General features: G+C 28.7%; 4 protein-coding genes across 6 annotated transcripts in view; 3 read left to right on the forward strand and 1 right to left on the reverse strand.

Moving 5' to 3' along the window:
* Window positions 1-13,123, forward strand: part of LOC126908332 (serine protease Hayan-like) — a 23,974-nt gene extending 10,851 nt beyond the window's left edge. The window contains exons 2-7 of the mRNA XM_050690298.1: window positions 1,806-2,852; window positions 2,912-3,075; window positions 3,136-3,242; window positions 9,466-9,725; window positions 10,600-10,766; window positions 12,918-13,123. Coding sequence (XP_050546255.1) covers window positions 1,806-2,852; window positions 2,912-3,075; window positions 3,136-3,242; window positions 9,466-9,725; window positions 10,600-10,766; window positions 12,918-13,088 — 1,916 coding nt within the window. The 3' untranslated portion in view covers window positions 13,089-13,123. The remainder of the gene's footprint in view (window positions 1-1,805; window positions 2,853-2,911; window positions 3,076-3,135; window positions 3,243-9,465; window positions 9,726-10,599; window positions 10,767-12,917) is intronic.
* A 3,225-nt stretch (window positions 13,124-16,348) lies between these two features.
* LOC126908360 (zinc finger MYM-type protein 1-like) lies at window positions 16,349-20,122 on the forward strand. The gene is made up of 2 exons (XM_050690359.1): window positions 16,349-16,625; window positions 18,096-20,122. The coding sequence occupies exons 1-2, from the start codon at window positions 16,623-16,625 to the stop codon at window positions 18,723-18,725; spliced, it is 633 nt and encodes a 210-aa protein (XP_050546316.1). The 5' UTR covers window positions 16,349-16,622; the 3' UTR covers window positions 18,726-20,122.
* Window positions 18,996-20,168, forward strand: LOC126907162 (zinc finger MYM-type protein 1-like). The gene is made up of 2 exons (XM_050688264.1): window positions 18,996-19,318; window positions 19,415-20,168. The coding sequence occupies exons 1-2, from the start codon at window positions 18,996-18,998 to the stop codon at window positions 20,166-20,168; spliced, it is 1,077 nt and encodes a 358-aa protein (XP_050544221.1).
* A 1,091-nt stretch (window positions 20,169-21,259) lies between these two features.
* The window catches only part of LOC126908349 (palmitoyltransferase ZDHHC16), a 33,965-nt gene continuing 30,023 nt past the window's right edge, over window positions 21,260-25,201 (reverse strand). Inside the window, exons 5-7 of one of the 3 annotated variants that reach the window (XM_050690344.1) lie at window positions 22,910-23,012; window positions 22,656-22,848; window positions 21,260-22,110 (exon numbers count right to left, since the gene is read on the reverse strand). In XM_050690344.1, the coding sequence (XP_050546301.1) occupies window positions 22,014-22,110; window positions 22,656-22,848; window positions 22,910-23,012 (393 nt within the window). In that variant the 3' untranslated portion in view covers window positions 21,260-22,013. The remainder of the gene's footprint in view (window positions 22,111-22,655; window positions 22,849-22,909; window positions 23,013-25,201) is intronic. The other 2 variants (XM_050690341.1, XM_050690343.1) reach the window with 2 other exon arrangements.

Below are 25,201 nucleotides of genomic sequence, written 5' to 3' on the forward strand. Positions count from 1 at the left end.
AGCTTTTTTAATTTTCTCAAAAAATATTTAACTTACAAAAAAAAGTTTCGTACAAAAGTTGTTTAAAAGACAATTATAAACAAAAAAATTATCTTATAATTTTTCATTTAAACAAATATTTTTCGAGTTACATTACATTTAATGTGAGTACTAAAATTTATATTCCATTTTTTTCATTTTACGATTACTTTTTATCATGTTATACTTACATTAGACACAATGTTATAAATGCATATGTGTGTATGTGTGAGTTTATTTATTTATAGTATCATTAAAGTGTAGTGTATATTAAGATACAACCGATAGAGTAGGTAATTGATTTGACGCTATATTGTTTAAACCCAACTAAACGCTTCCCTCCATCTCTTTTTTGGTCTTCCTCTATCTCTACTTCCTTCAACATTCATTTCTATAACTGTTCTTACAGCTTCCGATTCTTCTCTCCTCATAANAGCTTTTTTCTATTTAAAATTTATTATTTTATGAAAAATATATTTTTTGTATTATTTACTGTGAGCTATAATTGCCAAAATACTAGGTTATTGATCAGTGGTGTGTCATGTATAATTAATATATATATTATATATATATTATAATTTTACACTCACTTGCTAATGAGTATTAACTATTATTGTCATAATTAAAAGTAACATTGTCTGAGTCATTATTTCCTTTTGAAATATTAGTTTACTCTTTATTACAATTTTTCTTTATCCATATAGTTTTTCTTTAGGAACAATGATAGCGCTCGATTTTATCACAATTATAGGATTCAACGATTATTCGAAATCTAAAATCAGTGTCATTTAATTATCTTTCAAGCAGACCTGAATTCGTAAGTTTTTGATGCTCATCCATGGGTCTTCTTTTTACAAAATAAAGTGTAATATTATTATTAGCTAATGTTTTAATTGCTGTAACCACATTACAGTACGATTTAGTATTGACAGAAAAAGCAAACGGGCTATGATATTTTCTTCTATTTTACTGTCTACTGTTTTTATTGTCTAACCAGATCATCAAATTTAGTTTAGTGATTTTTAATGAGAACATCTTTCATATATTTTAAGGTTATCACATTGTATTTTTTAATTATTAATCTATTTGAAATGTGCTTAAACTCAAATATTGCTATTAGTTATTGCCATTTTGCATTAACAGTATTATCTTCTCTTACATATTCTAAATGTGAGTTTGCTAAACACTGAATAATATATGATTTAGCAATGGAATCTCTTTTAAAAAAAACTTTTCTATATTATAATTAATTTCTGCTAAAATATCTGTAGTAAGACATTCTAGATCACCAGTTTCCTTCAATAATATTCCTATGCTACATTTTCAATTGTTAAACTTCAAGCCACTGAATTAAATAATTTTATATCTTTTTTCTTTTCATTTGAACATGTTTAAGTAGTATTTATAAATAATATTGTAATGATAAACAAACAGATAAAAAAAATAATAATTTTTTAATAAAAAAAAATCAGTATTTAACAGTCTCTAGGCGTATAATCTGTTATGTATGGGGTTTAAGTACATTTCATTGAAATATTAAAGATAGTAGGGGAGATAAAATTCCCTACCGCTAAAATGAAAATAATTATAGCTTTGATGACACTGTGTCACTGACACAATATTTTTTTCATTTGGAATAAGTAATAACTATACTTAACATATACTATCCCAATGAAAAATGTTAGTATAAAACAATATATTTGCTTTCTGAATTATATCTAATAAAATAAAATAAATATGGTGCCAATACTTATCTATTATGTAGTAAGTTTTTTTATGTTTTGTAGAAATTGGCAGCTTGTGTTCCAATGACCATGGAATTAGCGGAGTTTGTCAAAATCGCGAGAATTGTGCTATAAATGACGATTTAGGTGTAAAATGCAATTCAAAAAATAATATAGTTTGTTGTTCCAAAAACAATAACTCGATGAAGAGTCCTTTAAATAATACACCAAAAAAAGAGAATTCTATTGAATCAAGATTAGGATTTAATACCAATTTTTTTGACGGACCAGTCGTATCACAAAAACCCAACATAACTAATGAAAATTTCTTTAGTCCGCCAAGTCAGCAGGTTCTACATCATGATGTAGTACAAACAAGTAATATGCAACATTTTTTGGCAGAAAGACCGTATCAGAATTTAAATCAAGATGCAACAACAAAAGCAAATAAAAAAAAGTATACTACATCAACAATTTATTCGCATTTTGTAGAAAACTCTAATTACGAAGAACCATACTTAAATAATAGACCAACTAAAAGACCCCAAAATGTTAACTATAACTATCCAAGTTATGAAACTCAAAGACCCCAACAAACTGTAAATTACAATCAGTTTAACAATTATCCCAGTTACACCTCATTAAAACCAAATCAAAATAATAATTACTATAACTATGAAACTAATACACCTAGTCAGTATAATTTTAAGTACCCTAGCACTGTACCAAATTTAAATACCAACAACTACCCTTTAGATGAATCTTATTTATCTAATCAAAATAATTACCACAGTTTTTCAAATTCCCCAAATAAGAGACCAAATAATAATTCTTTTAATAATAATCCTAATTATCCTTACCAGTCAAATAATTTTGACTCTCAACATTTTAATAATTATCCAAATAAAATAAATCAAAGTCTAAATAATTATCAAAATATAAGACCGAATAATAATAATCATCAGTCTACCAGTAGTATTTATTTTCCTAATGACTCGAACATTGAACAATATAACACACAAAAACCATTAATAACAAATAATTATAATAATGAAAATTACAATAAGCCGATAAGACCAAATTATGAAACAAAGCGCATAAGTGAAATTAGTAGGTTAATTGATGAAGAAAAATATATTATTAAATAAAAAATATTGAAATTATTTTAGAATGTGAAGAATACTCTAAATCTTTCGTGACTACTACACTTTCAGTATTACCATTGTCAATTAATACATCCCCCAAACCAGTATCTGTAGAAAAATGTGATTCAAAAGGTGTTGGATTAATAGTAGGTGGATCAAAAGCAGACTTAGGGGAATTCCCTCATATGGTATGATGCAGTAAATTAAAATATTAAATACTTGTTGTATGCATTTTATATAATTATTAGGTTGCAGTTGGTTTTCGAACCATCACTGGAAATCCTTGGAATTGTGGTGGAACATTGATTAGTGAAAAATATGTATTAACTGCTGCTCATTGTACACACAGTGCATTGTAAGTTATGTTAATATCGTATTTACTTGACTTTAATAATAAAAGTTTTTATTGTTTCAAGTAGACAAGTGCACTTTTAAAAAATAATGTTTGGGCATTAACAATATTTACAATATCCACTTTTAATCACTCTTATATTAACTTTTATAATTTATTCGTACGTTTTATTACAATAACATTAGATTTACAACAATTACAATACGTTTACATTTAGGCTTGAGCAAATACTTACCAAGGCATCCATATTCTGATAAAATCTTTGCAAATAGAAATTCATTTGACTGTGTGACCTATATTTGCGTAGATCATGCATAAATTATTTGATATACTCTCTAACTGTCTAACTATCTACATGTGACTTGCACTAGTCAAGATTTTCTGCCGTAAAATTATCTCACCCAGACTAACTGAGTGAAATTCCACTCAATCAGTCAGCTTTTATGAAATGCTAGTAATAGTATAGAAAATATTAGGCGGTATTGACATAAGAAGGTTAAAGGATCTTTTTAATAAGATCCTATTTGAAGGGAAAATGCAAAAGAGTGGAGGAATAGTATTGTAGTGACAATATTTAAAGGCAAAGGAGATATATTATAGTAGAGCCATAAACTTTATGAGTTTTAGTATGGCGGTTTGGGAAAAGGTAGTAAACAAAAGAATAGAGAAGAAACATCAGTAACAAAAAATCAGTTTGCTTTTTTGCCAGAAAATTCGACGATAGTGCCAGCTTTTTGTATAACATAACTAATATAAAGTATAGGAAAATAAAAAGCTGTGAATGGTATTTATAGTTTTAGAGAAAACGTATGATAGAGTACCAAAAGAGGTTCTACAGTGGATATTTAAAAAAAAGTTTCAAATAAGTACATTGATATAACAGAGATTATGTATGATGACATTTGTACCAGGGTAAAAAGTATAGGCGAGGTAATAGATGATTTTTTAAACAGTTGTAGAAATGAATGTTGAAGGAAGAAGAGGTAGAGGAAGACCAAAAAAGAGATTAAGGGATGTTATTAAATGCGATATGAGGTGATGTGTGCGTAGATGATATGGGAGATCGTGTCAAGTAAAAGTTTAGGATAAGTTTAGACTCTAAGTTGGGATGAAGGCGAAGAAATAGAAGAAGATGTTTATATTATTTTAGCTTCGATACGAAGCTGGGAAGGTATTAATTTTACCATGATGTGTTTATTTATTTTTTTTTTTGTGTGTCTGTCACTACTTTTTCTCAGCACTCACTGGACCGATTTCTTTCAACAATACGTCAAAAGATCACAAATCGTATCTAGTTGAAGACATTACATTTAAAAATTGAAAAATTTTCCCTCGTTCCCCGCAAATGGGGGAAATATCCAAAAAAATTACAAATTTAAAAATAGGTAAATTTTGTCATTTTTTTCACTTTTTTTCTTAAAACTTCCATAACTTTTTGAAAAATAAACAAATCAACATAATTTTTTTTTGTACTAAAACCTTAGATATTTCCCTTTTGTTTGATATCATTTTGTTGAAAATCTAACACTTAACCTGCTCATGGGGGNACCTTTCGTTTGATATCATTTTGTTGAAAATCTAACACTTAACCTGCTCATGGGGGGGGGGATTTAAAATAGCAACTTTTTTACAAAAACTAACTTTTTCAACTTAATTTTTAAAAATGTTCCGGAAATACTGCGTCCTTTACACATAAGTCAAATTAAAGCTTATTTTATGTGCTATAAAATGAAAAAAAAAAATTTGTCCCGACACTTTACCTTCTGCATGTAAACGGCTGCCGTAGTTAAAAAAACGCTATTTTTGTGTTAAAATTTTCGATTTTAAATTTTCAACTTAAAAATGCTATAACTTTTCGAAAAATGTATGTATCAGCACAAATTTTTTTTTTCTAATTACATTATAAGTACATCTTTCATTTGACTTACTTTTTATTAAAATTGGACAATTTCCCCTTATATAGGGGGCGTATTTAAAATAGCAACTTTTTTACAAAAACTAACTTTTTCAACTTAATTTTTAAAAATGTTCCGGAAATACTGCGTCCTTTACACATAAGTCAAATTAAAGCTTATTTTATGTGCTATAAAATGAAAAAAAAAAATTTGTCCCGACACTTTTTTTTCTACATTTAAACGGCTGCCGTAGTTAAAAAAACACTATTTTTGTGTTAAAATTTTCGATTTTCGATTTTAAATTTTCAACTTAAAAATGCTATAACTTTTTGAAAAATGTATATATCAGCACAAATTTTTTTTTTCTAAATACATTATAAGTACATCTTTCATTTGACATACTTTTTATTAAAATTGGACAATTTCCCCTTATATAGGGGGCGTTCAAAACTTAAAATATTGTAAAAAACATAGATCTTTTTCAACTGAACTTTTGAAAATGTTCCGGAAATACTGCGTCCTTTAAACATATATCAAAATTATAGCTTATTTCATTTACTATAAAATAAAAAAAAAAATTTGTCCCGACATCTTATCTTCTATGTGCAAATAGCTACATAGAATTTAAAAAAAAATGTAATGTTTGCGATAAAAATTACATTTTATCGGGATGTTTTTTGTACTTAAAACTGCCATAACTTTTTCAAAAATGAACAAATAAAAATAATATTTTTTTGTATTGAAACCTTAGATATTTCCCTTTCATTTGATATAATTTTTTTTGAAAATCTAACACTTATTCTGCTCACTGGGAGGATTTAAAATAGTAACTTTTTTACAAAAAATAACTTTTTCAACTTAATTTTTGAAAATGTTCCGGAAATACTGCGTCCTTTAAACATATATAAAATTAAAGCTTATTTTATGTACTACAAAATGAAAAAAAAAAATTTGTCCCGACGATCTATCTTCTATACGCAAATGGCTACCATATTGAAAAATATACTATTTTTGTATGATAATTATGGGTTTTGTATTTTATTTTAATAGAAGTTGATGTTGCTTTTGCAATTATCCATCAATTTTTTAAAATTAAACACTATCTACAGATTTGCATCGAAGCGTTTCTTATGATAGTGATTTTAATCACTGTCAGATTAAATCTATACTGGACCCTACTATGCAATGTCTCCACTATGCCGCGACCCCACTGTGCTACCGTTTTTTTTTTTTTTAATTAAACACTAATNTGTATGATAATTATGGGTTTTGTATTTTATTTTAATAGAAGTTGATGTTGCTTTTGCAATTATCCATCAATTTTTTAAAATTAAACACTATCTACAGATTTGCTTCGAAGCGTTTCTTATGATAGTGATTTTAATCACTGTCAAATATCATCTATACTTGTCCCATCTATGCCTTGTCTACACTGTGCCTCGACCCCACTGTGCTACCGTTTTTATTGATTTTTTTAGTTATATAATCATTAAAATTAATTAAATTCTGAATATTTCCATTGTAGAATTTTTTTAAACACCAAAAGTTAATTAGAAATGATTACTATGATTTTTATTTAAGTGATCTAATACAATAAAAATGTAAAAAAAATCGAACTTTTCTGATAAATGTACTGTAAATAGTAATTATAAAATTTCCTGATTGTATAGGTCAGGTGGGGTAATTGTAAATGATTCTATCAAAGTGATTTTTAACTTGTATTTATGACTGTTTACTTACATAAACATTTATTATATTATTATACATATGTACTAGTGGACATAATAAATATAGTTTTAGTAAGTTTTTAATTTCAAATCTAAAAAAGCGTAATTTACAATTACCATAGACATTTACCAGTACCCCTTTGATATTGAGGTAAATGTAAATGAATGTATTTTCAGTGCACTTTTTCTAAATGATAATACAAATGACATAACCTCTAAAATACTGTAATAAATATGATTGATGGGAGAAAAAATATTAAATAATAATTATATCGAGTTCGATGGTTATAATTTATTAATTTTATTAGAATACCAGCCTCTTTTACAATTACCCCTATTCACAATTACCCCTACTGACCCTATTAATCTTAACATTTTCATTTTTTTCTATTTAATAATGCCAATTTCAAACTTGCAAGTTGAGCTAAAAGTTATGGTAATAAATTCATTTTTGTTCTATTAAAACTTTCACTTTAAAGGACAAAAAAAAGTAGGTTCAAAATGATTACTTTTAACATATTAAAAATCAATATCAATAATAATTTGAAAACAATTAATTTTAAAAATTATATAATATATAATTAAAAGAAATACTAATCTGGGTATAATTAAGGAAATAGAAGTTAATGTTGCTTTTGTCCATCAATTTTTTTTAATTAAACACTCTATAAATTTGCATCGAAGCGTTTCTTATGATAGTGATTTTAATCACTGTCAGATTAAATCTATACTGGTCCTAACTATGCAACATCCCCACTATGCCGCGACCCCACTGTGCTGGGTTTATTATTTATTTGATTGAATTAATTAATATAATTAATTTTATTCAATAATAAACAAAAGAATTTGTTACATTTTTGCTTTGATGCGAAATTGAGAAGGTATTAATTTTACTATGTTTTTTTTTTTGTGTCTGTTACCACTTTTTCACAGCTCTCACTGAACCGATTTCTTTCAATGATATCTAATTGTATCTAGTTGAAGACATTGTCCTTAAAAATTGAAAAAATTCCCTGTAAATGGCGCAAATCCTCAAAAAAATTAAGTTTTTTTAAATCTGTAAATTTTAACATTTTTTTTCTTAAAACTGCTATAACTTTTTGAAAAATGAACGAATAAACATAACTTTTTTTTATATTGAAACATTAAGTAGTTCGCTTTTATTTGTTATAATATTTTTGAAAATCTGATCCTTAACTTGCCCACAAGAGAGGATTCGAAATAGCAACTTTTTAACAAAACTCAACATGTTCAACGTAACTTTTGAATATATTCCGAAAATAATGCGTCCTTAAATCATATGTCACATTATTTTATGTACTAAAATAAATATACTACTTATGTACCGGACCTTTATTTACCTAATAACGCATGTCATGATAATATCTGCGTTAAGTAAAAGCCTTTTTGACCTTAAAACCTCCTTATCCAATTGTTAGTCGCACGTTGAATATTTTTTAGCAAAGAATTGAATTAGCTAAGTTGCTTTTTTCGTTATTTTAATTCTATCTTTTGTAATAATAAGTACAATATATTACACATTTACCCGCGTCATTCATATTAACAATAAAAGTAGAAAACGTCTGGAAATTTTACCTTTTCAAAAGAGCACTAGCTATACCTTTTTCTACCGAATCTTATACCAGAACAGGAATCTTCCTATTCTTATAAATGTAAAAAGATTAGCCACTAAGTGGCTAAACTCTATGTATTGAATCTGTATGCAGATTCATTGCATATACTAATAGTAGAATTCGTGTGTTAATATCATCTAGACTAGATAGCCTCATTTCCTAATATCCTTGATTGTTTCCATAGCCAAGTTCTCAAAAGATTAGAAAAAACCTAGAAATATTATAGTTAAATAAGCTTAAAGTGATTAATGTTAAAAAAAAAAATATTTTAGTTTACATTTTAATAATAATTTTCTGTTTACATAAGTCCACTATTTTTTTTTAAATAATTTGTTTTGCTTTTTAAAAATCAATAAGTATATAGGTGTCTTATGGTCGTATCATTTGTTTGTATGTTATATAATCTTTTGAACCAAATATATGTAATATAGAAAATAATATATATTTGATTATATCATGTTGAATTTTCGAATTTGTTATTATATTTAATATAATTGAAGAACATCTAGTATCTTTTTGTTTAGGAACAAACTCAATAAATTAAGTATACAGTTATAATAAAAATTACATTATTTTGTTAATAATAATGTATTCTTTTATATTATCTACAATATATATATTTACTTTTAAATAATTATATAGCTAATCATTATTTAAAACTATTTTCTATGCAAAAATGTTTTTTAATATTTTTCAATGAGTAAACAGACAAAACAAATTTAAATTTTAGTAATATCCATTATTTTATTTTTATAGTTACAAAGTCAAACTTTTTCAAGTAAATTTTTTTTATGCCATTAGTGATGAATATATTATTAGATTCCAATATAAAGCCCAGACTTGAAATTTGTCTAGTGTAACTTGACTAGTGTAATCACTCTGTAAACAATAGAATACACATTTTGATTTTCGGAATTAATATAAAATTTCTTTATTAAATTTAATCTCTTGTTTTAAATCAATTTTTCAGAGGAAATCCTGTACGAGTTAGATTGGGTGATCTAAATTTGCACGAATCTAATGATGGTTCTCAACCTGTTGATTATACTGTAGAAGATATAATAGTTCATCCAGATTATATTAAGACTTCTAAATATAATGACATTGCACTTTTACGGTTAAATAAAAATGTTCAGTTTAATAAAAATATAAGACCTGCCTGTCTTTATACGAAAAATGCAATTTATAATTTAAATGCTACGGCTACTGGCTGGGGATCAACAGACTACGGTAATAATATATATTTGTATAGTAATCAAGGCCATTTTGAAAGTATGTGACACGCCTCTCTACATGGAAAAATTTAATAGTTTTCATAGAAAATTTTTAATATAAGAGAATGCTACCAAAAAATAATTATTAAAAAAAAGGTTGTACAATTAAAAATAAATAATTCAATCGGCATAAATAAATTTATCACCTCCACCCCCATATTTTGTCTTCGGGAAATTAGTCTAATATTTTTTTCAATTTAATCTAATATTCATGATAATGACTTAATTAATATTTTATTGTGGAAAGAAAATTTTTTTTTTTCTCTTTTCAGCACAATAAATGAAGAAATTGTATTTTTACTATTTGTAACTATTGTAACTATATATACAGTATAGTTCTGTGTGTAAGTCGCTACTACAACTTTTTCTAAATCAATATTGTTAATCAATCAAGTGGGAGTCTCATAGCCCCTCTTCAGTGTGGTAATTAGGAATTTATTAAGGGGGACCGTATATTTCCACATTGTAAGAAGCAACTTCATCTCTCTACCATGATTTAGAAGTCTACATCCATAAATAAATACGCTCTGCTTTTCTTTGGTACTTAAATAAATAAATAAATAAAAATTGCTCGTGTGTAATGTGAAAGAAGAATTTACTAATTGACATATTAATATTATACCATAAAATTATGAGTCTTAGACAGCTGTCTTTTAAGAAAAATTATACATCTTGAGATGAAGGGATGAAAAATAAATTAATAAATGTTATAGATTTTATAATTTGTTCGAAAATTAAAAACTCTTAATAAGATTTTGGTAAACGAGTGGTTTACTGAAAATTGATCACTATAAATCGTTAAATTGATATAATGAAATTTTATTTAATAGGTTCAAGTGCGAGTGATCATTTGCTAAAAGTTAACTTAGATATAGTAGATAATCGACGTTGCAATATATTATATGAAGCTGAGAGTAAAACTAATAGTTTAAGTAAAGGTATAGTTGACTCAATGTTATGTGCAGGTGACTTGGCAGGCGGACATGATACATGTTTGGTATGTAGTATAATCAATAAATATTTATCTAAAAAATATATTGTTATGTTTTTAGCATTTTATAAAAAAATAATTAACGTTAATTTATTGTTAAAACAACAAAAGAGAAATTCATTTAAAATTATGTTAGTATGGTATCTAAATATCTTCGTCGAAATCAGACTTGCTCGAATTTAAGAAAACTTAATAAATTAATTTATGTTTATGTTTTAAGATGTTATATAAACCCAGTCAACTTCTCAAAACTTCCAGCTTCAGCTTCAGTAACTTACAACGGAACCAAATTCTAAATTTTTTCTCAGATGACACCACATTTTTTTTCACTACAAATCTAAAATCCACATTTCTAACGACTGTGATAAGAAAAATCTTGAGGAAAACAACAAGTTTTATTAAAATAATAACACAACTAAAGATAATAATAAATCAGACAATAATTTTACCAGGAATGTCACAGAATGTCACTTGAAATACAAATCATTGACTACAAAACAAAAGATAACTACTCTGATAATAATACAACATTAAACCTAAATTCACATTTCAAAACAAATGCATTTTAACATCTTAAACCTCGATGATAATGTTCAAGTCCCTGCCCAAACAAACTCATGAAGATATACAACAAACAACCCACAGTGCTATTCATACTAAATCTAGACCAATTATTCTAACCAGTAAAAATGATCATCGAAATAAACCCTTCAATTTCTATTAATTTTAAACAATTTAAAAATATAATTGAAACATTCCAAAAAAATAAAAAAAGAAGAAGACGTCATCACAGAACTACTTGAATTTAATCAATGTTATGTAAAAGAGTGCAACCTATACTAATCAAAATTTCAGCTCTAACCAACAGAATATCTAGGTTATGCAGCTATCTACTGGAAAAATATGTGAGATTCACTGCTCAATCCTCCAACCCATGATATAAAAAAATCAAATTAAGTCGTACATATTCATTTACAAACTCAATCCATTCAAACTAGACATAAGACAGCACGAACAATAGATACATAATCCAATGGAAATTTTACAATTTTCAAAATGAATACAGAATAAAAAATTAACATGGCTGCCCGGCATTAACGGGCGATCTTATAAAGTTCACTAGGAATTGTGTAAAAAAAATAGACACGGTATGATATTAGTCCCGCAACGCAAGGCATAAACATATAGAGAAACCTTACCACTAGACCACCGTGACTACCTAGTTCTTCCCGATACACTTTTATATAAGTTAATAACGTGATGAGCAGATGACACATGAGAGAAACACGGTACAATGTAAAAATAACAAAACAGTATAACCCATGGTTATACGCCTCCAAGAAATCTTACCAGCACTGCCGATTGTCAATAACTTATAAACATACTACTCTAATCAGACATCTTGTAACCAAACCAGTGAAAAAGTCGATATGTATGTTAAATCTCAATATTCATCAAAACGAATAATCACTTCTGAATTAGAAGCAATTACTGTAAGAATCATTATGGAACCAGAAATAACTATATGTAACATAGGAAAAATAAGTCAATAATTGCCCAGACCCTTTCTTCTACTAGGCGACTTCAACAGATATAGCAATGATTAGGGTCACAAAAAACAGACAGCAGAGGGAAAAAAATGGAAAAACTGTGTGATAGCTACTATGTAATATTACTAAAAAATGGTGAAACTTTAAAGAGCGTCTAAGAAATAAAAGATTAAAATGACTATATAACTCAAGAAACTAACAACCAAAATCAGATATACAGTTAAAAAAAACACAATCAGTTAATGCAAAAATTTACTTCTGTTTTCTTTTTTTTTAACACTGTAAATTATAGATTTCAACAATATATTTTGTTCAGGTCAACATTAAAAATATAAAGTGATTAAAAAATATATAATAACAAAAATGAACGAAAAATTTTTCATGGAAGTCTCTATAAACCAAATATTCCTAAAAATAATTACATAACAAATAAAACATCTATTTGTTATNTATAAACCAAATATTCCTAAAAATAATTACATAACAAATAAAACATCTATTTGTTATAAAAAAAAAATAAAACATTATAATATCTTTTCATGGCTATATTTTGATAACCCCACTTCTATCTATATTCATTTAATAAACAGTAATTTTAATATTTCAGGGAGATTCAGGAGGACCACTAGTTATTAGATCAGAAAAAAATCCATGCGTTTTCAATTTGATAGGAGTGACATCATTTGGAAAATACTGCGCAACAGAGAATTCACCTGGTGTATACACTCGTGTATCATCTTTCTTATCTTGGATAGAGCAAAATGTATGGCTTAAATAAAATATATAGACAATTTACTTTTCTAATTAAGACTACTATTGATGTTTTAAATTTTCTTATTATAAATTATTTATTTTTATTAATTTACCTAAATATTTTTCAACAAAATTATTTTAACTAATTAATTTTAAAAAGTAATAGCTTAATAGAAACATGAAAGTTTTATTTATAATGATATTAAGTAACAATAAATATAACATAAGTTTTAAATAAAGTTATTATATAAATTAAAGTATTAATTTGAAAAAAAAAAAAAGTAGGCACTAGTTATTTATTAGTGTCATTGTAAATAAAGTCTGTAGTAATATATTTTTAAAAATAACAGATTATTTTTCGTAAATTATAAAATAATTAGTTTTTTAGTAATAGTGTACTATTAACCTATTATATATATATATATTTTATGTTTTGCTAGACAATTTATTTATTTTTATTTGAATTAAATAGCACAACATCAGTAAGAAATTGAAATTTTATACATTATTAAACATCTATATTGTATACAATATAAAATTTTATTAGTACTTAAATTTTAATAAAATATCTTCTTTGATAATTTTTAAATTTTTAAAATAAACTTCCTAACCTAACTTAAATTGGATAGTAAGAAAATTAAATCTATTAGTTAAAAACTAATACCAATCTTCCACATCACAAACTTCCCTAGGGATTGTCACTCGCATAGTTGAGCACTGTGAAGATCGTTGCGTACTTAGCTCTGTATCACATTGCTGTTAAATCTCCTTAAAATTTTTTGCTGGAATACCGTCCATATGGAGTTCAAACAGCGAATGGTATCCCATAAGTTACCTGTCTCTGCTTTTATCTATGGAGTCAACAAACGTATCCACTTCTGGTGCGGTACGTTCGCTTCATATAAGACCAACTCAGCCTCCTTAATGATAGCGTTGGAGTCCTCTTGTTTCTTACCGGAAGACTCCGACAGAGAATCGCGCACTAACGTTAGACTGTCGTGGGACTTTAACGACGTTTTGTTAAAAGTAACAGTCATTGCTTCCTGGTCCTGTTATTCGGACGAAAATAATTTCCGGGCCGTTCTACTTCGGCAATATCGGTTATTTCTCGATTAGAAGCGAAAGTATTATGTTCCTGACCGAAGAAAATTAAATTTTTATCGGAGAACTGTATTTTCCGGTAATAGTCCTCGGACGACCGGTTATATTCAACCGTAGAATTTCGGTTTGCAACGAAAAAATGGACCGGTGCTGTTCTTCCCGAATCTGATTTAATCCACTGATGAAATTTCAATTTTCACCGGTGCAAAGAGGTCCCGATTATTGTATGCCGGGGTACCAGCCATTTTCACAAGGAAAATTTCTTTATTTACCCGAAAACTGTTTTCTTCAGTTTTGTTCCGCCAAAGTCCGGTGTAATTTACCGGAGAACTCGTCATCTGTCTAAAGCTCCAGTAGGAGGTACAGAAAGTTCTGTTGAGCTGTTTGGTCAAAATTGTCCAGAGTGACAACGTAAGTATTTGCATTCTTCACTGCGATGTGCAATCTAATTAATTTAACTTGACCCACATTAAAATGCACTGCACCTTTACCCGCCCGGTCGTCTCTATGTTGTGACACGGCACCGCCTTTTGCTCTAGGCTGGCGCTCACCCGTGTCTCTCTCGATATCAGCCGTCCAGCTATTAATATGACAATCGGTTGTCATCGGTCGTCTCCCCGCCCTTGACACTGAGATAAGGCCGCCGCCGAATATGGATTACCGATATTGCGTTCTGTTCCGTTTTCGACGTACACCTCCTCTGGTGTCTCCGTTGTTNGTACACCTCCTCTGGTGTGTCTCCGTTGTTTTGTTTTTTTTGAGCTGTGCGTGGTTGATCGATGTAAGGAAACTATATCGCGTCAATACATATATATATATTTATTCTATTAAACGTAGATTGAATTTGTCTTGTTATCAATAGTATAAACAATATCATAATTAAAATAATTATAAAGATATTGTAATATTATGTGTATATAGTTATTTTTAACGCCATTAGATCTTGTGACAATCTAACATACTTTGGAATATTGTATTAAAACAATCTGTTGAATTAAGAAGTGTGTATATATATATACAGGGTGATTTTTTTTTNATGATTATTACTGTTGCTAATAACGTTTGTTTTTGATCTACATTAACAATATACATATTGATTTGTGCATTGCTTCTTGGTTTGTTGTTTGGAATGTTGTCATCCTCATTCGCCATGTGTAAGAGCAAATTGTGTTCACCTTAACACTTCATACACTTCCTTGCATTGCAATAAATAACAAAATGATAATTGTTTAAACAAAAAATAATTTTAGTTCATTTACCCTAAATGTTTGAGTTTTTAATTTAATAGTAAATGGCATTTGAATTTTTAATAAAACTTAATTTGTTTATTAGATATAAACATTTAAAGTTTAAAATTTTTGAGTTAATATATAGGTATAATACACAAGGGATTACAAATACAGGTACCTAATTGGTTTTTTATGACATCGATATTAGCAGGTACACAGCATTGTTATTATCAATGATAGTAAGGTACATTGTTGCGAGTTTATAAATACACTAACTGACAATACAAAAAGTATATCTATTGATAGTCATAATTGATAATAAACAATTCGTGACTGTGATAGCAATATCATAAAAAACCAATTAGCTACCTGTATTTGTAATCCCTTGTGTATTATACCTATATATTAACTCAAACATTTTAAACTTTAAATGTTTATATCTAATAAACAAATTAAGTTTTATTAAAAATTCAAATGCCATTTACTATTAAATTAAAAACTCAAACATTTAGGGTAAATGAACTAAAATTATTTTTTGTTTAAACAATTATCATTTTGTTATTTATTGCAATGCAAGGAAGTGTATGAAGTGTTAAGGTGAACACAATTTGCTCTTACACATGGCGAATGAGGATGACAACATTCCAAACAACAAACCAAGAAGCAATGCACAAATCAATATGTATATTGTTAATGTAGATCAAAAACAAACGTTATTAGCAACAGTAATAATCATAAGCGTCATTTGGGGGTGGCAAGGGGGGGCAGTTGCCACCCCTGAATTTCTGGACCCAGTATTTTGCCACCCCAGAATTTTGAAGTAAAACTTAATTATTTCCAATTATCTAATTAAAAAATATTCTATACATGAAAGATTCTTGTCAATAATAAAAATGATAATAATGCGTATGCGTATCAGTCCTGTATTCGCGTATGTAGTAGGGCGATGGTTAGCTGGCACGGCTGCGGGGAAACACCTGAGTGATGACACCGCGACTGTGTCGTAATATTGTTATTGTATATAAATATATTATGTACATATGTACAAAAAATGTTTACAGAAATAGTACCCTTATCAACGTCGCGACAACATTAACAAGCTATACTAGTTTCCTAGAAAGATTATCGGTTATTTCCATCTTAAATGGTATAGCCACTATTTTTGCTATTGAGCAGAGTTAGTTGCTAGAGTAGCTTTATGCCAGTTTTTTATTTTTGTGATCAAAGACATGGTAAGTTTATAAAATTAATTTTACAGGTTTAATTAGTTATGTATAAGTACGGTATTTTAGTTCTTTATCGTATTATTCACTATTGTCAGAGCCGGCTTGGTAAAATCGGGGCAACGTGCAAAATATTTTTGCGGGGCCTATTTAGTGGTTGAAATTTTTTTAAGACCTTTTTTTTTTTTTGCTCGTCCCTCATCTGAACCGCTTTCAAGCCGGCCCTGGCTATTCTATCAAGTATTTTACATTAATAAAATTTTGTTTTGAAAGATTCTATACAACGAGTTTATATCAACTGTAATCAATCTGTTCCACACCATATAGCTACTAATTTTTCATAATAGGTATACTTATAGTCAGGCCCCCCACACGAATTTTTGAAGTACGATACTGTAAATAAAAACCGGGCCCTTATTGTTTATTTAAAGACCTTTTTTTTTTTANGTAAATAAAAACCGGGCCCTTATTATTTTTTTGCTTATTCATATTTCTGCCGGGAACTCAAAGAGGCCAGGGCCCCGGTTCCATGGTACCGACTGGCCCCCCCTTGTGGGGGTCCTGCTTATAGTATTAGAGTATAAGGGGATATGGGCCAAATTAAATGCAGATTCAAATAAAGCAGATCAAATTAAATAAAAATCTTTATCGATCCAAGCCTACACATTTTTTTTTATCCAGATGATTTTTTGATTTGAAATAGCTTGTGGTCTTAGTACACTAAAATTAGTTCTCAACGGATCAAAAAAATTATGCATGCCTTAAATCCACAAATAATTCATTAAATGTCAATTTGTATTTAAACCCATTAAAATTGATTATAACTGTTATCTTAGTGTTTTTTTGTTTCATAAACTTTTTTTATCACCTCAGAAAAATTAATGTTTAAAAAAGTTTTAAACGCATTTAATTCATTCTTTTTTCCAAAATACATTTAAGTTGTAACGCAAATAAGTACATTTAGAATTGAAGACCTTGATGCGATGTAGAGAAAACATTTTTAATTTTTATGAGTATATAAAAAAATGGTTGTTAAGGTGGCAGAATTAAGTATTCCGTGTATTGAATTTGATCCTAAATAGCTGTAGTATACAAAAAATTTACAAAAATTACAATAAAACCTTACTGTGTTTATCTTTAAGAAATAAAAACTCCTAATTGTCGTCCTCCTTGTGATCATAGGTCTCATATGAAATATGCGTTACACAAGCATATTCGTAATAGTGTGTTTTCTCTATTTTTTTTGTATGATATAACTTAATTATATTATTTAATTTCATAAATTCATTTCGGCCAACTGTATTAAAGAAAAAAGACCATTTTGCCAACAAAAATTATATTTTGGGAAGGGGCAAAATGCCACCTTGCCACTTCATTACTACACCTCCGCAAGCAATCAAACAAAACAATAAACCTATTCGCAAAAATTTATAAATTTGGAATTCAAAAAGAACCTTATTTTGCTATTTGTTTTTATAGTTTTCTCAGAAAAATAAAAAAGGACAAAGTTCGTTGCTGTCTTACTTTAGCTCAGACCCTGCGAGTAAGAAGAAACGGTTAGAAGATGAACCATTTGATGGAGTTGCTTTGGAACATCAACCAGAAGTAGAAGATGTATTAGGCTTATCAGTCGCTCTCTCAACCACAACTTCTAAGGGTAATTCTCCTTCAAATGAAATACAGAGGCTCAGGTCTTCCTCCAGTACAACTCACCAATTAATAATTGGTCCAATTAATAAACGAGATCCTACTCATGGACCAGGTACGGCCAAGACATATTTTAAGGAAGGTTCATTTCAACCACAGGATTTAAATTTCCCTCAAGTGGACGGTAGGAAATTTAGGCCAGAGTGGTATAAAATATTTTCTTGGCTGGAATACAGTATTTTAACAGATAAAGCGTTCTGTTTTGTCTGCCGTTTGTTTTACAACTCTGAAGAAAATAATGCAGAAGATGTATTTACCCTCACTGGATTTTCCAAATGGAAGAAAGCTGTAAACGCGTTTAAGAAACACGAGAATAGCAGCTCACATAGAATTAGTAACATTAAACTCAATTCTCTAAAAGAAGCAGACAAAAGTGGCACTGTTATAGAAAAAGTACATTAGCAGTATTCAGAAGAAGTAAAAGAAAACAGATTGTACCTAGAAGCTTTGTGTGAATCGCTGATATTTTGTGGTAGGCAATCTATTGCTTTGCGAGGTCATGACGAATCTACAGATTCGAAGAATAGAGGAAACTTTTTGGAGCTTATGAAGCTTCGTTCTATAGATAACTGTGTAATAAAAAAATTCTTCATGAATAATCAAAAAAAATTTCAGTATACCTCACCGACTTTCCAGAATGAGCTATTGTCAATTATTGGGGAACAAATTAAAATGCACATTGCCAAAGAAGTTAAAGAGGCAAAGATTTTTGCCATTATAGCAGATGAGACTCAAAACATAGCAAAACACGAACAAGTAGCTATTGTCTTAAGGTATGTTAATGACAAGTTAGAAATTCATGAGTCATTTGTAGGATTTTACCGTACTAAAAGAGCTGACGGCGTTTCACTGGCCAATGAACTGAAGAATGTTTTGATTTCGCTGGACTTGAACCTAAAATACCTACGTGCTCAGTGCTATGATGGCGCCTCAAACATGAGAGGCCCATATAAAGGAGTGGCAGCTATAATTATGCAAGAAGCTCCAATGGCAATGTACATTCACTGCAACGCGCATATATTGAACTTGTGCATTGTAAGCTGTTGCACTCGTATTACTTCAATATGAAACACGTTCTTTGTACTTCAAAGTCTTTATAACTTCATTGCGAAATCAACTAAACGACATGCTGTTTTTGAAGAAATTCAAAAAACTTTTCAAAGCCATGATGGTGGAACAGTAACATTAAAATCTTTAAGTGACACTCGATGGGCTTGTCGTGTCGAAGCCGTACGCTCTCTACTAGATAATTTTGATGCCACTCTTGCAACTTTACGGGAGATTTCCGAAAAAGACAATGATAGTGGTGGACAAGCCAATGCGTTATTGAAAAATATTGAGGACTTTAACTTTGTATTTGACCTTTTATTGCTCAAAAGAGTTCTATCCCAATGTGATGTACTGTCAAAAACACTTCAGTCAAGTAGTGTGACTTATGAAATTGTGAAATCTGTAAAAAACAGCACTCTTGATGTATTAAAATCCTTCAGAACACATGAATTTTTCACAAAGTTGTTTGATCACTGCACAGACATCACTGACAAGTGCGGGTTTAAAACCGCCCAACTGCCAAGAAATAGCCGAATTCCACTAAAAATTGGTGGAGGAAGTAAAACCCCATTTGAATCTGTAGAGCAGTACTACAAAGTATCAATCCTTTGGCCAGTTATTGATATCCTAATCGAGGAGATAGAGGCTAGACTTCAAGAAAACAACCTAGATGTACTTAACCACTTAAGTGGAGTTCTAGGTGGAACCGATGTAGACACAGCCTCTGTGCAATATGTGTCTAAATATTATAATTTAGACAACGAACTTCTTCTATCTGAACTTAAATTGTTTTAAATTGATGTTTCCTTAAAATGGAAGAATCAAGAAACATATCAATTCAAGAAAGATCTGACGTTTTTGTTCGTAAATCTTTGAAAAATGTGTTTCCTATGCTTTTTGAACTTTTTCGTTTGTGTTTCACGATTCCAATGAACTCGGCTTCATGTGAAAGGTCTTTTTCATGCTTGCGTCGATTGAAAACATACACCAGAAGTACAGTTGGACAGGATAGATAATCATCTTTGGCTATTTTAGCTATCGAAAGGAATGTAAAAGTAAACATGTCTAAAGTTATTGATGATTTTGATTTAAACCGAAATAGAAGACTTCATTTTGTATGAAAATGAATATAAACATTGATTATTATTAAAAGTTTTTTTATATTTACTTAATTTCTCTCTTTTATAATTCAATGGGTTAAATAAGGTTTAGCTAGTAAGGTAAGTGATTAAAAAATATTGTTTTAAGGTAATTATGGCCTTCCATATATGGGAGTTACTTTAACAAATGTTATTTTTGTAAAAAAAAAAGTCATTTAGGCTAATTAAATTTGCCACCCCAGATAAAATATTGAAATGACGCCTATGGTAATAATGAGAGTTATGAATACAACGGAAAGTTATATAAATGGAACCGCATTACTTGATATCGGGTTGCAGAGCAATTTTAAGACTACTAATCTAATAAAAAAATTGAGACTACAAAAGGAAATGATGAATATTGTATAATGTTACAAACTTTGTATAATTTAAATTAATTGTGGGTGATTAGTGAGCCCATACTAAGAGCCCAATCGTTACAACTTATCAGTGGTATAAGTGGTTAAAAAATTAACATCCAATAAAGTTTACGTCTTCTTTATGCTCAAAAACTGGTCCATACGCAACAATTTTCGTACTGCCAACAACAAGTTTACGATCAAACACGTCAATGTGCAACATTAATACCCAGAATAATATTAACATTGAAACATTAAAATTTTTTTTTAAAAATCCGTAGATTTGATGAAAATTCTTGAAATTTGTAAATATTCAGTATTTTCCGTAGTTTTGGCGCCACTGTTTACAATACAAAGCAGTATTTATATTACAAACATTTCTTTGGCAGTGGTCACCTATGCCGGTAATGGAAGCTGACAATGTGACCTTGACGCCGATATGGAGCACAATGCTATCTCTGAAGCGTTATATGTGAATAATTTTTATTTATTTTCCTTTTTTTATGTATAAAGAAGTTATATTTTAGTTTTATACACATTTTTAAGAATTAAGATAATTTAAGTTTGGCCCCAATTTCTTTTCAAGTATCACTTATGTGTTATAAAATTATGTTTCAAGTTTTTCTAAGTGAAGAGAGAATAAATAAAAAAAGGTTGAAGACTAGAGTAAGATTAATTAAAGAATTTAACACTAGGGTAAGATAACAAATTTAGTACTTCTCAAAATCAATAGTTTTTTCGGTACACTTTATTGTCAATAATACTAAAACATGTGGGCATGTCAATTGTAGTTGTGATTAGAAATTTGTATTTAGCATGATTTGTTGAAGTTTTTGAACACAAAAACTTTAAGTATTACTTAATACTTATTAATTCATAAGAACCATTTATTTTCTTGGTTACAAAGTTTTAAAATTCAACCCAATCCTTTAACTTGGGAAAGATGACAAAATGGCAATTTTCAAGGAAATTTTGTCCCTTAGAAGATGAAAGATACAGTTGAAAAATAGATAGTTGTATACTAGATATAAAAGTAGTTCTCATGCAAATTTCAGATTTTATAAAATATTTTATAAAAACTAAAAATTTTGTTTATTAATTAAAATTTTAATATAAATTATTTTTATAGGAATGAATATATATCAGCAAAACACTTTCTTCATATCATCAGAAGTAGGCCAAATAAACCCATTTCCCAAGGGTTTATGGGTTGATGGAAAAACTACATGTCTCCAATTCCTAAAATAATGTATAACATATTTAATTATTAGTACAATATTATTATTTTTTTTTTGAATTAGCAACGAAAATAAAAAATTTTATATCTAAAAAGGTAATTTAACTGTAGTAAATCAATTTATAAAATTTAATATAATAAAAGACGGCGTGAATGAATTGAGATAATGTCGCAGTGCCTAATACGCACTGTTACACGTTCAAAATTCAGTCACGGACAAATTTTTTTTGAGCAGGATATCAGCTCAATGATTAGTTTCCCATCCCATTGTCCAGCAACTGATTAATTACCCGTATCAGAATACATAAAGGAGAAACTTTTTCCGGAGAAGATATTATGTCCTTTTATAGACAGAAAAATCCATAAAAATGTAAAAATACAAATTTTTTTAAATTATTTTTTCTGGAAAAATGTTTTTCATTTTAAATAAACTGTATTTGAAAATTAAATAAAAACAATATGAAATCTTAATCTACTTTTTTCTTAAATTATAGTTTAAGGTTGAAGGATTATAGAATTTTTTATAAAATTAAAAACTATACAATACCTTCCATTATGAAGACCAAGAAAAAGTTTCCAATTCATTTTCACTCCATAATTATAAATATTGACATACTTAAAATTTATCATTGCCATACGTTCAGTTTCATATTTATTAATGTGTGATTCGATACTTGTTTCACCATTGCTTATTAGTAAGCCGTGCCATAAACATAAAATTGCTAATGCAATAAAAACACCTAAACACAAAAATTACAATTTATAGTAAAAATGTATTTTATGCATTAACTCATTTATTACCACATGCTAATAAAGTAATAAAAACTATGCACCAATATCTCCATTCAGCCACATAATCACGTTCATAGTAAAATTCATCTTGAGCAGTAAGAATCCATTCATCCTAAAATAAAAACTATTTTCTAACATTAACATACTTTAGTTAATGCAAAACTTAATCTCCAAAGGGATTTTCTATACTGTATAAAATTTATAAGTCCTTAAGAGTATTCCTAATTTATTACATTTTTTAAGATTAAAATATAAAATACCCAGCACAGTGGGAACGTGGCATAGTTGGGTCCAGTATAGATATCTGAAAGTGATTAAGATGACTATCATAAAAAACGCTTCGATGCAAATATGTAGATAGTCTTTAATTAAAAAAAATTGATGGAATACACCAAAAGCTACATGATCCCCTATTTTTTTATTTATATCTCGATTACAAGTTTTATAATTTATATGTATAATATATGAATATATATATATATTTATAATACATAAATATATAAAGGGAAATGATTTTATTTAAAAAAAAAACCCCAGCACAGGGGGGTCGCGGCACAGTGATGACAGGCATAGTTGGATCAAGTATAATAATATCTGACAGTGATTAAAATCACAATAAAAAAAAAAACGCTTCGATGCAAATCTTTAGTTAGTTTTTAATTTTAAAAAATTGGTGGATTATTCCAAAAGCTACATATTCTGCTAGTTCCTTATTATAATCCTGATTAAGATAAAGTATGTCAAATAAATACATATAGTTTAAAAAAACTAAAAAACACGCTTTTAAAGCACATTGAACTAAAAAGTTAAAAATAATTTTTAAAATAAGCTTGAAACAATAATGATCGAAAAATACTAGTATTATTGTGATAAAAGCGGGCGCTCAATATACGAAAAATATGGCACAAAGCGACCACGCTTTTATCACAATAATACTAGTATTTTTCGTTCATTATTGTTTCAAGCTTATTTTAAAAATTATTTTTAACTTTTTAGTTCGATGTGCTTTAAAAGCGTGTTTTTTAGTTTTTTTAAACTATATTTATTTTTTACTTTTTAGTTTCATGTTATGATAGTAGTTACTATCAATATCATGGTTGTAACGGGTAACGGGAAATCAGAGTACGATTCCGGGGAGGAAGTCTGAGAAAAGGCTACCACATCCAAGGAAAACAGTAGGCGCGCAAATTACTCACTCCCGGAACGTGATGGTAGTGACGAAAAATGACGATACGCGGGAATCATCCTTTGTAATAGGAATGAATACATTCTATATATCTTAATGAGAATAAAGCGTGTTAATATATATTTTTAATAGTAATTAGAATATATATATACATGAAAAGCGACTTAACTACGTAAACGTATCATGTACGAGGTATAGCTGTGTTTTGTGGGCGGGCGAGGCACGGGGGTACGTTGTACGCGAGGCATATGCGGCGGCTGTAGGAATATATATATATACATACATATATATAGTAAGACGACATAAGTACGTAAACGTATCATGCACTAGGTATAGCCTTGTTTTGTGGGCGGGGGGACGTTATACCCAAGGTATAAACGGCTACAGCGACGGTAGGAATACATAAATATATATACGTAAGTCGCATTACATGCAGGTGGTATTGGTCAGTCAAAATAAAAATTTGTTTATATATATATAATTAATGTCACGCACGCTTGTACGGGTACGAAAACCAAAAATATAAAATTATACAGGAAAATATTGTTATCGGCGAGTGGTGAGCGGGGTGGGGTGAATGCGTTACGACAGTATAGTCTCAAGGTCATACACGACGGGATACGCGACATAATAACACGAGCCGCGTGGAGTTACAAACTTACAAACGACAAACAACATACATGTGAAACTAATATAAGCGTGTTAAAAAGGAGATTATTAAAAAATATTATTTCTCATAAAAAAATTGAGTTGAACCATACACTTATCAATAAGTTATAGCATTATAAAGTTAAAAATTAAAAAAATAATAAAATACGATTTTTGTAAAAAAATTCTTTTTCATATTAGCTTCGATGCGAAGCTGAGAAGGTATTGGTTTTACTAAGATGTGTTTTTTTTTTTTTTGTGTCTGTTACCACTTTTTCTCAGCTCTCACCGAACGGATTTCTTTCAACGATACGTCAAAAGATCACAAATCGTATCTAGTCGAAGACATTACCCTTCAAAATTGAAAAAATTTCCCTCGTTCCCCGTAAATGGGGGAAACCTCCAAAAAAATTACAAATTTAAAAATCGCTAATTTTCGAAATTTTTTCAATTTTTTTTACTAAAAA

The sequence above is a fragment of the Daktulosphaira vitifoliae genome, unplaced genomic scaffold (assembly GCF_025091365.1).
Source record: "Daktulosphaira vitifoliae isolate Bord-2020 unplaced genomic scaffold, ASM2509136v1 Scaffold_5, whole genome shotgun sequence".
In the NCBI taxonomy this organism is placed as follows: domain Eukaryota; kingdom Metazoa; phylum Arthropoda; class Insecta; order Hemiptera; family Phylloxeridae; genus Daktulosphaira; species Daktulosphaira vitifoliae.

Coding starts and splice junctions, on each gene's coding strand:
- LOC126907162 (XM_050688264.1), top strand. CDS start 18,996: ATGCACATTGCCAAAGAAGTTAAAGAGGCAAAGATTTTTGCCATTATA. Junction 19,319..19,414: donor CAAGAAGCTCCAATGGCAAT/GTACATTCACTG, acceptor TGTACTTCAAAG/TCTTTATAACTTCATTGCGA.